General features: G+C 48.6%; 1 protein-coding gene across 1 annotated transcript; it reads right to left on the reverse strand.

Annotated features, from left to right (window-relative positions):
- Nucleotides 1-2,851: 2,851 nt before the first annotated feature.
- LOC119961371 (basic phospholipase A2-like) lies at nt 2,852-14,440 on the reverse strand. Its single transcript, XM_038788756.1, has 2 exons — nt 14,359-14,440; nt 2,852-3,021 (listed from the first exon to the last, which is right to left on the reverse strand). The coding sequence occupies exons 1-2, from the start codon at nt 14,438-14,440 to the stop codon at nt 2,852-2,854; spliced, it is 252 nt and encodes an 83-aa protein (XP_038644684.1).
- Nucleotides 14,441-14,830: the final 390 nt, after the last annotated feature.

Consider the following 14,830-nt stretch of genomic DNA (forward strand, 5'->3'; position numbering starts at 1 on the left):
TTACCGCAGTAACTCCTATAAATTACCCCAGTAACCCCTATAAATTCCCCCCAGTAACCCCTATAAATTACCGCAGTAACTCCTATAAATTACCCCAGTAACCCCTATAAATTACCCCAGTAACCCCTATAAATTACCGCAGTAACTCCTATAAATTACCCCAGTAACCCCTATAAATTCCCCCCAGTAACCCCTATAAATTACCGCAGTAACTCCTATAACTTACCCCAGTAACTCCTATAAATTACCCCAGTAACTCCTATAAATTACCCCCAGTAACTCCTATAACTTACCCCCAGTAAGTCCTATAAATTACCCCCAGTAACTCCTACAAATTACCCCCAGTAACTCCTATAAATAACCCAGTAACTCCTATAAATTACCCCAGGAACACCTATAAATTACCTCAGTAACTCATATAAATTACCCCAGTAACTCCTATAAATAACCCCAGCATCTCCTATAAATTACCTCAGTAACTCCTATAAATGGCCCCCAGTACCCCGTATAAATTACCCCAGTAACTCCTATAAATTACCCCAGTAACTCCTATAAAGTACCCCAGTAACTCTGGTAAATTACCACCAGTAACCCCTATAAATTACCCCAGTAATTCCTATAAATTACCCCAGTAACTCCTATAAATTACCCCCAGCAACCCTATAAATTACCCCAGTAACCCCTATAATTACCCCCAGTAACCCCTATAAATTACCCCAGTAACCCCTATAAATTACCCCCAGTAACTCCTATAAATTACCCCAGTAACCCCTATAAATTATTTTAGTAACTCCTATAAATTACCCCAGTACCCCTATAAATTACCCCAGTAACTCCTATAAATTACTCGAGTAACTCCTATAAATTACCCCAGTAACCCCTATAAATTACCCCAGTACCCCTATAAATTACCCCAGTAACTCCTATAAATTACTCCAGTAACTCCTATAAATTACCCCAGTAACTCCTATAAATTACTCCAGTAACTTCGATAAATTTCCCCCAGTCACTCCTATAAATTACCCCAGTAACTCCGATAAATTACCCAAGTAACTCCTATAAATTACTCCAATAACTCCGATAAATAATCCAGTAACTCCTATAAATTACCCCCATTAACTCATATAAATTACCCCAGTAACTCCAATAAATTACCCGCAGTAACGCCTTTAAATTACCCCCAGTAACTCCTATCAATTACCCCAGTAACCATATAAATTACCCCAGTAACCCTATAAATTACCCCAGTAACTCCTATAAATTACCCGCAGTAACTCCTATAAATTACCCCAGTACCCCTATAAAATACCCCAGTAACTCCTATAAATTACTCCAGTAACTCCTATAAATTACCCCAGTAACTCCTATAAATTACCCGCAGTAACTCCTATAAATTGCCCCAGTACCCCTATGAATTACCCCAGTACCACTATAAATTACCCCAGCAACCCTAAACAATTACCCCAGTAACTCCTATAAATTGGAGTTCAGAGGCTGTTTAGGGGCTGATTTAGCTCACTGGGCTAAATCGCTGGCTTTTAAAGCAGACCAAGCAGGCCAGCAGCACGGTTCGATTCCCGTATCAGCCTCCCCGGACAGGCGCCGGAATGTGGCGACTAGGGGCTTTTCACAGTAACTTCATTGAAGCCTACTTGTGACAATAAGTGATTTTCATTTTTTCATTTTCATTTCATTTTCATTTCATTTCAGAAGGATGAGGTGGTATCTTATTGAAACTTAAAGGATACTGCAAGGCCTGGATAGAGTGGACGTGGAGAGGATGTTTCCACGAGTAGGGAGAACTAGAACCAGAGGACACTATCTCAGACTAAAGGGACAACCCTTTAAAACAGAGATGAGGAGGAATTTCTTCAGCCAGAGGGTGATGAATCTGTGGAACTCTTTGCCGCTGAAGGCAGTGGAGGTCAAATCAATGAGTGTCTTTAAGACAGAGAATGATAGGTTCTTGATTAATAAGGGGATCAGGGGTTATGGGGAAAAGGCAGGAGAATGGGGATGAGAAAATATCAGCCATGATTGAATTTTGGAGCAGACTCGATGGGCCGAGTGGCCTAATTCTTCTCCGGTGTCCGTGGTCTAACGGTCTATAAATTACACCAGTAACTTCTATAAATTACCCCGATTAACCCCAATTAATTATCCTCAGTAACTCCTACGAATTACCTCCAATAACTCCGATAAATTACCCCCAGTAGCTCCTGTAAATTACCCCCAGCAAGACCTAAAAATTACCCCGTAACTCCGACTGTGGGCGGCACGGTAGCACAGTGGTTTCCTCCCACAAATACCGAAAGTCGTGCTTGTATGGTGAATTGGACATTCTGAATTCTCCCTCAGCGTTCCCGAACAGGCGCCGGAGTGTGGTGACTAGGGGATTTTCACAGCAACTTCATTGCAGTATTAGTGTAAACCTACTTGTAACACTAATAAAGATTATAAATTACCCCCAGTAGCTCCTGTAAATTACCCCCAGTAACTTCAAGGAATTATTTCAAGCAACTTTGAGAAATGACCCTTAGCAGCTCTGCTTGACTGAACTGGAACTCAGGTTGTCAGTGACAAACAGCACAAGGTGTATTTATCCCAAACCAACATCAGGAAAATAGATCAACCTGGTCATTATATCATAGCTATTGTGGAATCGTACTGTGTATAAATTACATTCTACGTGGAGGCAGTGATGAGGACTATAGAGAAGCAAGTTCTGTCTTTCTGAGGAATATCTTCTCTCTGCTTTGTACCAGAGTAAAACCTTTCTGATTCTCAGCCAGCGCAAACAACCACATCTTTGCTTCACGGAGAGAGTTTTTTACACAAGTATCATCTCATTTTACCTGTCAAAGCCATCCACTGGCTGGTTTCCATTTCCTCTGAGCCCACAGAAACAGCCGTAGTCACTGTAGAACTGGTACAGGAGAGTTGGATTGACGCAGTCAATAATCCTTTGTAAGTTGATTAGATTTAGCTGATATGTGAATCCCTGAGCAGGGATCCAAATTGCTACAAGAGGAAAACACAATAAATCATTGTATCAGGAAAGCCCTGGCCCAGAGTGAGCAGGGAGACAATTTAACAACACGCCGATTTAGAAAGCAGAAGATGCTGCAAAAGAATATTCGTGAATTCAGCGGATATTTTGGGCTGGATTCTCCGATATTGCGGCTCTGTCCGGAGCGTGTGTCTAGTTTCACAATGAAAAAGTTGGCACCGCCCACGCAGTGATGCTCCGCCCAGTGGGAGGGGCTAGCAGCCGCACCATGTAAAGCCCCCGGCTTCCCCTGCAGGTACGGATGGAGGATTGCCGGGTCCGTGGCCGCGTATACGCACGGCGGCGACATACCGCGGACACGCCGTGCAACATGGCGCCGGCCACTCGCAGACACGGCCTTCCAGATAGTGCCCCACTGTAACCCCCTCCCCACCCCCAGGCCACCCCCCACAGTACCCCCAGCCCCCGCCGGAGCCCCCCCTTCCCGGCCAGCGGATTGGCTTCCCCCCGCCGACTGTGGCAGCGCTGGTCACAGTCCGTAGACACCACGCGAGGTCCCAGAAAACTGTGAGCACACGCGACCTACGTCATCGGGAAGTCCGCCGATCGGGGCGGGGGGGGAGCATTGAGGGAGGGCCTCGGGTGACATCCTGAGGCTGTCCCAATGGCGTGCGCCATACTCAGCAATTAAGCCCTTTTTGAGCGGGCGGAGCATCAGGAAAATGGCCCCCCCATACTTCGCCGTCAAAACAAATTCTCCAGCCAATCGGCAAACGCGATTTCAGCGTCGGCATTCGGAGAATTCAGCCTGCGTCTCGGAAACAGGCCATTCAGCCCAACAAGTTTGGGGGCAGGACGGTAACACAAGTGGGCAGCACTGTGGCTTCACAGCGCCAGGGTCCCAGGTTCGATTCCTCGCTGGGGCACTGGCTGTGCGGAGTCTGCACGTTCTTCCCGTGTCTGCGTTGGTTTCCTCCGGGTTTTCCGGTTTCCTCCCACAGTCCAAAGACGTGCAGGTTCGGTAGATTGGCCATGATCAATTGCCCCACAGTGTCCAAAAAGTTTAGGAGGGGTCATTGGGTTACGGGAATAGGGTGGAAGTGAGGGCTTAAGTGGGTCGGTGCAGACTTGATGGGCCGAACGGCTTCCTTCTGCACTGTATGTTCCATGTTCTATGTTCGTATTCCATGGGCCTGCTTTTCCATCACCGGCCATGAGTAGCGGAGAATCGAGCGCTTGGCTAAAAGTGAGATCAGCGCACAATGGGCGGGATTCTCCGAATGCAGACGCCGAAATCGCATTTGCCAATTGGCCGGAGAATCCTGTTTGATGTTGAAATCGGGGCTCCGCCTGTTTTCAGATGCTCCGCCCCCTCCAAAACAGCGTTGTCGGTGAGTGCGCCGCACGCCGTTGGGACGGCCTCAGGACGTCACCTGAAGGCCCTCCCCCAAAGCTCCGCCCCCGATGGGCCGACCTTCCGACGGCGTGGATCACTTGTGACTGTGTCCAGCGCCGCCACAGTCCGGTGGGGGGTGGGAGCCGCTCCGCTGTCCGCAGAGGGGGACTCAGCAGGGGCTGAGTGGACTGGTGTGGGGTAGTCCTGGGGTGGTGAGCGTGGTTACTGGGGAGACTATCTGGCAGGCAGGGTCCATGCTCGGCCGCGCCATGTTGCATGGCGTGACAGCTGTAGGTCGTCACCATACGCAATGCACAGCCACAGACCCGGCAATTCTCCGTCCGCATCTGCAGGGGAAGCCGGGCATTTACGTTGTACGGCTGCTCCCCCCCCCCCCACCCCCCACCTGGGTGGAGCATCGATGTGGAGGCAACTCCGACTTTTTGCTCGTAATACTGGACACGTGCCCTGGACATACCCTCAAAATGGGAGAATCCAGCCCAATGTTCCGGTCCCCCGCTCACAGCGGCAGGGAGCTACACTCCGCGCGCTGGCGAGAGGATGAAAATGGGTCATGAGCATCCAGTAAACCTGGTTAACGGGCTGGAAACCTGATTTTTCCAGGCCCCAATGATCCTCCAGGCCTCTCATCCGGGATTCAGACAGGTGTTGATTGGTGAGGGTATTTTCAAGCGTTGCCCTGAAGCTGTGCACCCCGCGGTGGGTCAAGGTGGTAAGTATTGCAATGTATGTGCTCCCAAAGTCTATGGCTAGCTCCCAGTCCCCCACAATACTTTTCCTCTTGGTGTGATTGACAGCCCTTCACCACATCAAAGGCAGCTAAGTGCTGTGAAACAGAGGAAGTCAAAGCACTGCGGCGGCCCGCTGGGCGGGTTCCGACAGCATCCCACAGGTTTCCCACCATGCATAAATTTATATAGTGAGGGAGAGGGAATCACTCCTGGGCGTTGGTCCTAGTGTCAGCGCAGAACCGGAGAGATTCTACTCCAGCGGGAGAACTTGGTCACCCGCATGGAGAAGTCAGTCCCATAGCTCTGAATCTGTTCCACACCAGACTCCTCCCATCAATCATCATCTAACATTAGCAGCGTAACTTTCCATTCCTTTCTGCCGTTCTCGCACAGGTCCGGTAGGAGTGGCAGCTCTGAGGGGGTGGGGGCAGTGGAGGCAGCATATGGGGTTAGAGGGGGGATCGATGTGGGTGCCGATATGTGATAATTACCAGTTCACTCCGGAGGGGATGGATGGGCGGTCCCGGAGGTGGCAGCGGGCGGGAATCGAGAGATTTGGGCATCTCTTTATAGATGAGGGTTTCCCAAGCCTGGAGGAGCTGGAGGAGGAGTTTGAGTTGCCAGGGGGTGAATGGGTTCCGTTACCTGCAGGTGAGGGATTTTGTGCGGAGGCAGGTTTCGACTGATGGAAACATCCATTCAGCGAACACGTGTGGTTGGATCTGAACAGAGGCTTTAATACACTTACAACAGAGCCAGCCTATTCATCGTTGAACTCCAGATGAATTGGCAGGCTGGCTCTAAGGCACTGATCTTTATACATCTGTCCCAAGGGGAGGAGTCCTGGGCGGAGCCAAGGGAGGAGCCCAGTACAAACTCTCGCGTACTCGCAGAGCGACTCCCTCCCCCGGTGGTCAGATAGTGCAACTGCACTTACAATGGTGAATATATATACACGGAGTTATATTGGCAACTATATACAGCATTGATCTTATAACGGGTAGATAACATATATACATGGAGTGATATTGGCGACTATATATAGTGTGAATCACATTCACCACATCGACCTTCCCATACCTGCTGCCCCAGGGGATACAGGACAATGTGGTGTTAGGAACAGGAGTAGGATAGGGGAAGGTCTCAGAGATCTATAAGGAGCTGACGGATTGGGAGGGAGCCCCGATAGGGGAGGTGAAGAGAAAGTGGGAAGGAGAGCTGGGGGGGGGGGGGGGGAGTTGGAGGCCGGGTTACGGGAGGAGTCCCTGAGGAGAGTTAATGCATCCTCGCCGTGCGCCAGGCTCAGCCGGATACAGTTTAAGGTGGCCCACAGGGCCCACATGACTGTGGCCCAGATGAGCAGGTTCCTTGAGGAGGTGGGGGATGGGTGTGGGCGCTGTGCGGGGTGGGGGTCCTGCTAACCATGTCCATATGTTTTGGGCATGTCCGAGACTGAGGGCTTTCTGGCAGGGGTTTGCTGATGTCATGTCAGAGGTATTACAAATGAGGGTGGTGCCGAGTACAGAGGTTGTGATCTTTGGTGTGTTGGAAGGTCTGGGAGCCCCGGGGGCGTGAGAGGCCGACGTCCTGGCCTTTGCCTCCCGGGTGGCCCAGAGACAGAGCCTACTAATTGTGGAGTCATTTTGAAGGTAAATGAAATGTTAGCATTCATGTCAAGATGGCTAGAATAGACCAGGGAGTAACTTCTGCGGCTGTATAAGGCTCTGTTCAGACCCCATTTGGAATATTGTGAGCAGTTTTGGGGCCCGTATCTAAGGAAGGATGTGATGATCTTTTCAGGAATCACTGGAGGCAGGAAGGGTCCCAAAGGACTGGAAAGTGGCCAATGTAACATCACGTTTCAAGAAGGGAAAGGAGCAGAAGATGGGAAATTATAGGCCGGTTAGCCTGACTTCGGTCATTGGTAAGATTTTAGAGTCCATTATTAAAGATGAGATCACGAAATACTTGAAAGTGCACGGTAAAATAGGACTGAATCAGCACGGCTTTGTCAAAGGGAGATCATGTCTGACATATCTGTTCGAGTTCTTTGGGGAGGTAACAAGGAAGTTGGACAAAGGAGAACCAGTGGACGTGATTTATTTAGATTTCCAGAAGGCCTTTGACAAGGTGCCGTATAGAAGGCAGTTGAATAAGTTAAAATCCTATGGTGTTCAGGGTAAGATCCTGGCATGGATAGAGGATTGGTTGACTGGCAGAAGGCAGAGAGTGGGGATAAAGGGGTCTTTTCAGGATGGCAGCCGGTGACTAGTGGTGTGCCTCAGGGGTCTGTGCTGGGACCACAACTTTTCACAATATACATTAATGATCTGGAAGAAGGTACTGAAGGTACTGTTGCTAAGTTTGCAGATGATACAAAGATCTGTGGTGGGACAGTTAGTATTGTGGAAGCAGGGCGGCTGCAGAAGGATTTGGATAAGATAGGAGAGTAGGAAATGAAGTGGCAAATGAAATACAATGTAGAAAAGTGTGAGCTTATGCACTTTGGAAGGAGGAATTTAGGCAAAGACTATTTTTTAAATGGTGAAATGCTTTGGAAAGCAGAGGCACAAAGGGACTTGGAAGTGCTTCTTTACGATTCTCTTAAGCTTAACATGCAGGTTCAGCCGGCAGTTAAGAAGGCAAATGCAATGTTAGCATTCATGTAAAGAGTGTCATGTGAGAGTACCTTTAAGAAATGGGTGTTTATAAATGGGTGTGTATATAAATATCTGTAGCCAGTGTACCTTTAAGAAATTGGTGTTTACTACTGCAGTGATGTCAGAGAGTGGGTGGAGCTGGGCTGTCTGTCAGCATTTTTACTTTCATTTTAGGCTGTTTGTTGCAGGGTGTGTTTTAGTTTTGTTTTCAGAGCCGGAGAGCTGCAGTCACAGCCAGAAGCTGTATTGGAGTCTGTCTCGGTAATCTAAAGACTGTAAATCGATCCTGGTGATTTAAAACTATTTAAAACCTGGTGTTTTTCATAGAATTTACAGTGCAGAATTCGGCCCATCGAGTCTGCACCAGCTCCTGGAAAGAGCACCCTACCCAAGGTTAACACCTCCACCCTATCCCCATAACCCAGTACCCCACCCAACACTAAGGGCAATTTTGGACACTAAGGGCAATTTATCATGGCCAATCCACCTAACCTGCACATCTTTGGACTGTGGGAGGAAACCCGGAGCACCCGGAGGAAACCCACGCACACACGGAGAGGATGTGCAGACTCCGCACAGACAGTGACCCAAGCCGGAATCGAACCTGGGACCCTGGAGCTGTGAAGCGATTGTGCTATCCACAATGCTACCGTGCTGCCTTAAGTCATATGGATGTTGAAAGGACAGATTAAAGGATTACTTAGTGTTGCATTCTTTGGGGCTTGTATTTGAATTGATGGTTGCTAAGATGTTCACTGTATGTTTTAAAAAGGTTAACTTGAAGTCATAGAATAAACATTGTTTTGCTTTAAAAATTACTTTTCAATTTCTGCTGTACCACACCTGTAGAGTGGGACCGTGTGCTCCCCATACCACAATCTGTTCAAAGTTGTGGGTCAGGTGAACTCCATGATACACTCTGGGGTTAACACAGATGATTTGGATTGGGGACCAAGGGCAATGTGTCCAAGTTTGCAGATGACACTAAAATGGGTGGTAAAACGAAAAGTGCAGAGGATACTGGAAGTCTGCAGAGGGATTTGGATAGATTAAGTGAATGGGCTAGGGTCTGGCAGACGGAATACAATGTTGACAAATATGAGGTTATCCATTTTGGTAGGAATAACAGCAAACGGGATTATTATTTAAACGATAAAATATTAAAGCATGCCGCTGTTCAGAGAGACTTGGGTGTCCTAGTGCATGAGTCACAGAAAGTTGGTTCACAGGTGCAACAGGTGATTAAGAAGGCAAATGGAATTTTGTCCTTCATTGCTAGAGGGATGCAGTTTAAGACTAGGGAAGTTATGTTGCAATTGTATAAGGTGTTAGTGAGGCCACACCTGGAGTACTATGTTCAGTTTTGGTCTCCTTACTTGAGAAAGGACATACTGGCACTGGAGAGTGTGCAGAGGAAATTCACTAGGTTAATCCCAGAACTGAAGGGGTTTGGATTATGAGGAGAGGTTGAGTAGACTGGGACTGTACTTGTTGGAATTTAGAAGGATGAGGGGGGATCTTATAGAAATATTTAAAATTATGAAGGGAATAAATAGGATAGATGCAGGCAGGTTGTTTCCACTGGCGGGTGAAATCAGAACTAGGGGACATAGCCTCAAAATAAGGGGAAGTAGATTTAGGACTGCGTTTAGGAGGAACTTCTTCACCCAAAGGGTTGTGAATCTATGGAATTCCTTGCCCAGTGAAGCAGTTGAGGCTCCTTCATTAAATGTTTTTAAGGTAAAGATAGATCGTTTTTTGAAGAAAAAAGGGATTAAGGGTTATGGTGTTCGGGCCGGAAAGTGGAGCTGAGTCCACAAAATATCAGCCATGATCTTATAGCCACCGAAGTTGGCCATTCCCTCAATACAAAATGGAGGAACGCAAAGCTTGCAGGTTAAAATGGACAATGGTAACACAGCACCAGCAGGCTACACCAAGCCAATGTGTATTCTGTCTGCTAAGAGAGCAGACAGCACCGAAACGAACATTCCGCATACTAATGAGGCAATCTCCGGGATAGTTAACATAGTAATGGAACGATCCCAGGGACAATGGACACAAATGGGGAAGTGATTGCAACTGTGTAAGGGAAACCAGACACCCCGGCACCAGCGGGATCCGAAAACAAAGCACCTGAAGGCCCGCCCAGTAGCCAAGGAACAGCCTCAGTATTGGGGGGATTCAAACATATCGATTGGGAAGAGACCCAATCGATTCCCAGCAGGAAAAGGGTCCGCCCAAAAGGGCGCGAAGCTCTAGGACCTATAAAAGACAGGTCCCACACTTAGCTCGCTCTTCTTGTCCAGCCTTCCTCTTCTTCTTAACCAGCCCTCCTCTCTGGACCAGCATTTCGACCAGCTTTTGCCAAGAAGACATTGAACGAGAGAGAGAAGAGATTTGGGACAGCAGCCGCCAGCAAGTAAGTCTCACAACGATCGCTACCAGAGATAGACACTCCTGACCCCTTTTTAACCCGTACCAACCTGAAGTCTGCAGACCAGAGCAGAGCAAGAGGCCTTGTTCCCTGATCCGGCAGTAGCCTTTAAGATAAGTATTGGTTAATTTAGCGGTAGGAATAGAATTATAATTGTATTATAATAAACTCAGTTGTTTGAACTTACTAATTGGTGTATGGTTTTATTGCTTTGAACTTGACCTTGAAGCTTGTGGCGGTATCTTAACGATACCTGGCGACTCCAGAGATAAGTAACGAAACAGAGCCAAATTGAGTGTTAAGGACACTCACCCAGAACAAGCAACATTTAGTGAAGGGAATAGATAGGATATATGCGGGCAGGTTGTTTCCACTGGCGGGTGAAAGCAGAACTAGGGGACATAGCCTCAAAATAAGGGGAAGTTGATTTAGGACTGAGCTTAGGAGGAACTTCTTCACCCAAAGGGTTGTGAATCTATGGAATTCCTTGCCCAGTGAAGCAGTTGAGGCTCCTTCATTAAATGTTTTTAAGGTAAAGATAGATAGTTTTTTGGAGAATAAAGGGATTATGAGTTATGGTGTACGGACGGAAAGTGGAGCTGAATCCACAAAAGATCAGCCATGATCTCATTGAATGGCGGAGCAGGCTCGAGGGGCCAGGTGGCCTACTCCTGCTCCTAGTTCTTATGTTCTTATGTTCTTATGTCCTCTAAACCCTGGCCCATAACAAGAGGGCGAGAATACAAGACCAGGGAGTAACTTCTGAGGCTGTCTAAGTCTCTAGTCGGACCACATTTGGAGTATTGTGAGCAGTTTTGGGCCCCGTATCTAAGGAAGGATGTGCTGGCCTTGGAAAGGGTCCAGAGGAGGTTCACAAGAATGACCTTTGAAAAAAGGACCGTTTGAGGACTCTGGGTGTGTACTCGTTGGGGTTTACAAGGATGAGGGGGGATCCCATTGAAACTTACAGGAAACTGCGAAGCCTGGATAGACTGGACTGGAGAGGATGTTTCCACTTGTAGGAAAAACTAGAACCAGAGGGCACCATCTCAGACTAAAGGGACAATCCTTTAAAACAGAGATGAGGAGGAATTTCTTCAGCCAGAGGGTGGTGAATCTGTGGAACTCTTTGCCGCAGAAGGCTGTGGAGGCCAAATCACTGAGTGTCTTTAAGACAGAGATAGATGGGTTCTTGATTAATAAGGGGATCAGGGGTTATGGGGAAAAGGCAGGAGAATGGGGATGAGAAAATATCAGCCATGATTGAATGATTGAATGGCGGAGCTGACTCAATGGGCCGAGAGGCCTAATTCTGCTCCTTTGTCTTATGGTCTTATACTGAGGTGGAGGGACTCGGAGCCCCCAAAGTCGGGGGTGTGGGTTAGGGACACGGCAGGGGTTCTCAGACTCCAAAAATGTAATTCCCCTCGAGGGTTTCCAGGGGATTTACTCGGAGGGAGCAGCCGCTCATTGATTTCTTCCAGAAAAGTTAAGCTGTCAGCAGGGAGGGGGTGGAGGAAGGGGGGGAGGGGAGGCATGGGAGGTGGTTGGGGAAGGTGGCACTGTTTGTGGAAGCCATGTTGACTGGGGTTTGTGCCCGAGGGGGTTTGTTGGGTATAATATTGTGGTTTTGTTGTTATTGAAATAAGATGTTTAAAATTGTTAAAATGATAAATGCCTCAATAAAATATATTCTAAAAATAAACTTTCCATTCCTTCCTCCCTCAAGTACTTACCGAGCTTCCCCTCAAAGCCATCAATAATATTCACATCAAACATTCCCTGTGGTAGTGAGTTTCACAATCTGACCATCAAACACTCCCAGGACAGGTACAGCACAGGGGTTAGATACAGATTAAAGCTCCCAGTACACTGTCCCCATCAAACACTCCCAGGACAGGTACAGCACGGGGTTAGATACAGAGTAAAGCTCCCAGTACACTGTAACCATCAAACACTCCCAGGACAGGTACAGCACGGGGTTAGATACAGAGTAACGCTCCCTCTACACTGTCCCCATCAAACACTCCCAGGACAGGTACAGCACGGGGTTAGATACAGAGTAAAGCTCCCAGTACACTGTAACCATCAAACACTACCAGGACGGGTACAGCAAGGGGTCAGATACAGAGTAAAGCTCCCTCTACACTGTCCACATCAAACACTCCCAGGACAGGTACAGCGCAGGGTTAGATACAGAGTAAAGCTCCCTCTACCCTGTCTCCATCAAACACTACCAGGACAGGTACAACACGGGGTTAGATACGAGTAAAGCTCCCTCGACACTGTCCCCATCAAACACTCTCAGGACAGGTACAGCACAGGGTTAGATAGAGAGTAAAGCTTCCTCTACGCTGTCCCCATCAAACACTCCCAGGACAGGTCCAGCACAGGGTTAGATAGAGAGTAAAGCTCCCTCTACACTGTCCCCATCAAACACTCCCAGGACAGGTACAACACGGGGTTAGATACAGAGTAAAGCTCCCTCAACACTGTCCCCATCAAACACTCCCAGGACAGGTACAGCACGGGGTTAGATACAGATTAAAGCTCCCTCTACACTGTCCCCATCAAACACTCCCAGGACAGGTACAGCACATGGTTAGATACAGAGTAAAGCTCCCTCTACACTGTCCCCATCAAACACTCCCAGGACAGGTACAGAACGGGGTTAGATACAGAGTAAAGCTCCCTCTATACTGTCCCCATCAAACACTCCCAGGACAGGTACAGCACGGGGTTAGATACAGAGTAAAGCTCCCAGTACACTGTAACCATCAAACACTACCAGGACGGGTACAGCAAGGGGTCAGATACAGAGTAAAGCTCCCTCTACACTGTCCACATCAAACACTCCCAGGACAGGTACAGCGCAGGGTTAGATACAGAGTAAAGCTCCCTCTACCCTGTCTCCATCAAACACTACCAGGACAGGTACAACACGGGGTTAGATACGAGTAAAGCTCCCTCGACACTGTCCCCATCAAACACTCTCAGGACAGGTACAGCACAGGGTTAGATAGAGAGTAAAGCTTCCTCTACGCTGTCCCCATCAAACACTCCCAGGACAGGTCCAGCACAGGGTTAGATAGAGAGTAAAGCTCCCTCTACACTGTCCCCATCAAACACTCCCAGGACAGGTACAACACGGGGTTAGATACAGAGTAAAGCTCCCTCAACACTGTCCCCATCAAACACTCCCAGGACAGGTACAGCACGGGGTTAGATACAGATTAAAGCTCCCTCTACACTGTCCCCATCAAACACTCCCAGGACAGGTACAGCACATGGTTAGATACAGAGTAAAGCTCCCTCTACACTGTCCCCATCAAACACTCCCAGGACAGGTACAGAACGGGGTTAGATACAGAGTAAAGCTCCCTCTATACTGTCCCCATCAAACACTCCCAGGACAGGTACAGCACGGGGTTAGATACAGAGTAAAGCTCCCTCTGCACTGTCCCCTTCAAACACTCCCAGGACAGGTACAGCACAGGGTTAGATACAGAGTAAAGCTCCCTCTACACTGTCCCCATCAAACACTCCCAGGACAGGTACAGCACGGGGTTAGATACAGAGTAAAGCTCCCTCTACACTGTCCCCATCAAACAATCCCAGGACAGGTACAGCACGGGGTTAAATACAGAGTAAAGCTCCCTCTACACTGTCCCCATCAAACATTCCCAGGACAGGTACAGCACGGGGTTAGATACAGAGTAAAGCTCCCTCTACACTGTCCCCATCAAACACTCCCAGGACAGGTACAGCACATGGTTAGATACAAAGTAAAGCTCCCTCTACACTGTCCCCATTAAACACTCCCAGGACAGGTACAGCACGGAGTTAGACATAGAGGAAAGCTCCCTCTACACTGTCCCCATCAAACATTCCCAGGCCAGGTACAGCACGGGGTTAGATACAGAGTAAAGCTCCCTCTACACTGTCCCCATCAAACATTCCCAGGACAGGTATTCACATTTCCTTTAACTTCTTTCTGATTGACAACTTCTCTGTTCTGAATTCCCCCCAGTGTTGCTGCTGCCTCACTTGCTGTTCCTCCCACTCCTACAGCACATCCCTGAGGTCTCCAGTTGATCACTTACCTCCGAGCACGATGAGGATCGCAGTGAGCTTCGGGGACTCCATAACTTCTTGTTTCCTCTGAGTGATCGATGTTTGTCTCATCGTGGCTCTGCCTCTTTTATTCAGCTCTCGGGATGGTTACCACCCAGATTAGCTCAGCAAATGCAAATAGGGTGACGGATCTGCGGCTGCTGATTCAAATATTTTGCTGTGTCCAACGTGTCAGAGGTTTGAGGAACACCTCCCACACCCCACCCTCACCCCCTCACCTCACACCCACTCATCCCACCCTATATCACCCCAATTCTTAACCCCAATCCCCCTCCCCCCCCCCCCCTCCAACCCCACTCCCTCAGCACCTCACGCCTCGCCCCCATACGTCTGTCTAACCATACAGGCTGTCTTGTGTCTGGCAGGACCAACCGGGGATGGGCCCAGCCCATCCCCCCCTACCCACCGCCCCCAGCCAGTGCCAGGGCCGGTGCCCCGCCC

Source organism: Scyliorhinus canicula, unplaced genomic scaffold (genome assembly GCF_902713615.1).
Source record: "Scyliorhinus canicula unplaced genomic scaffold, sScyCan1.1, whole genome shotgun sequence".
Taxonomy (NCBI): domain Eukaryota; kingdom Metazoa; phylum Chordata; class Chondrichthyes; order Carcharhiniformes; family Scyliorhinidae; genus Scyliorhinus; species Scyliorhinus canicula.

Bases quoted from the DNA above. Each gene is read 5' to 3' on its own strand.
- LOC119961371 (XM_038788756.1), bottom strand. From the start codon at position 14,440: ATGAGACAAACATCGATCACTCAGAGGAAACAAGAAGTTATGGAGTCC. The intron at 3,022-14,358 runs GTAAGTGATCAA...TTCCTCTTGTAG, and splicing joins GATCCTCATCGTGCTCGGAG to CAATTTGGATCCCTGCTCAG.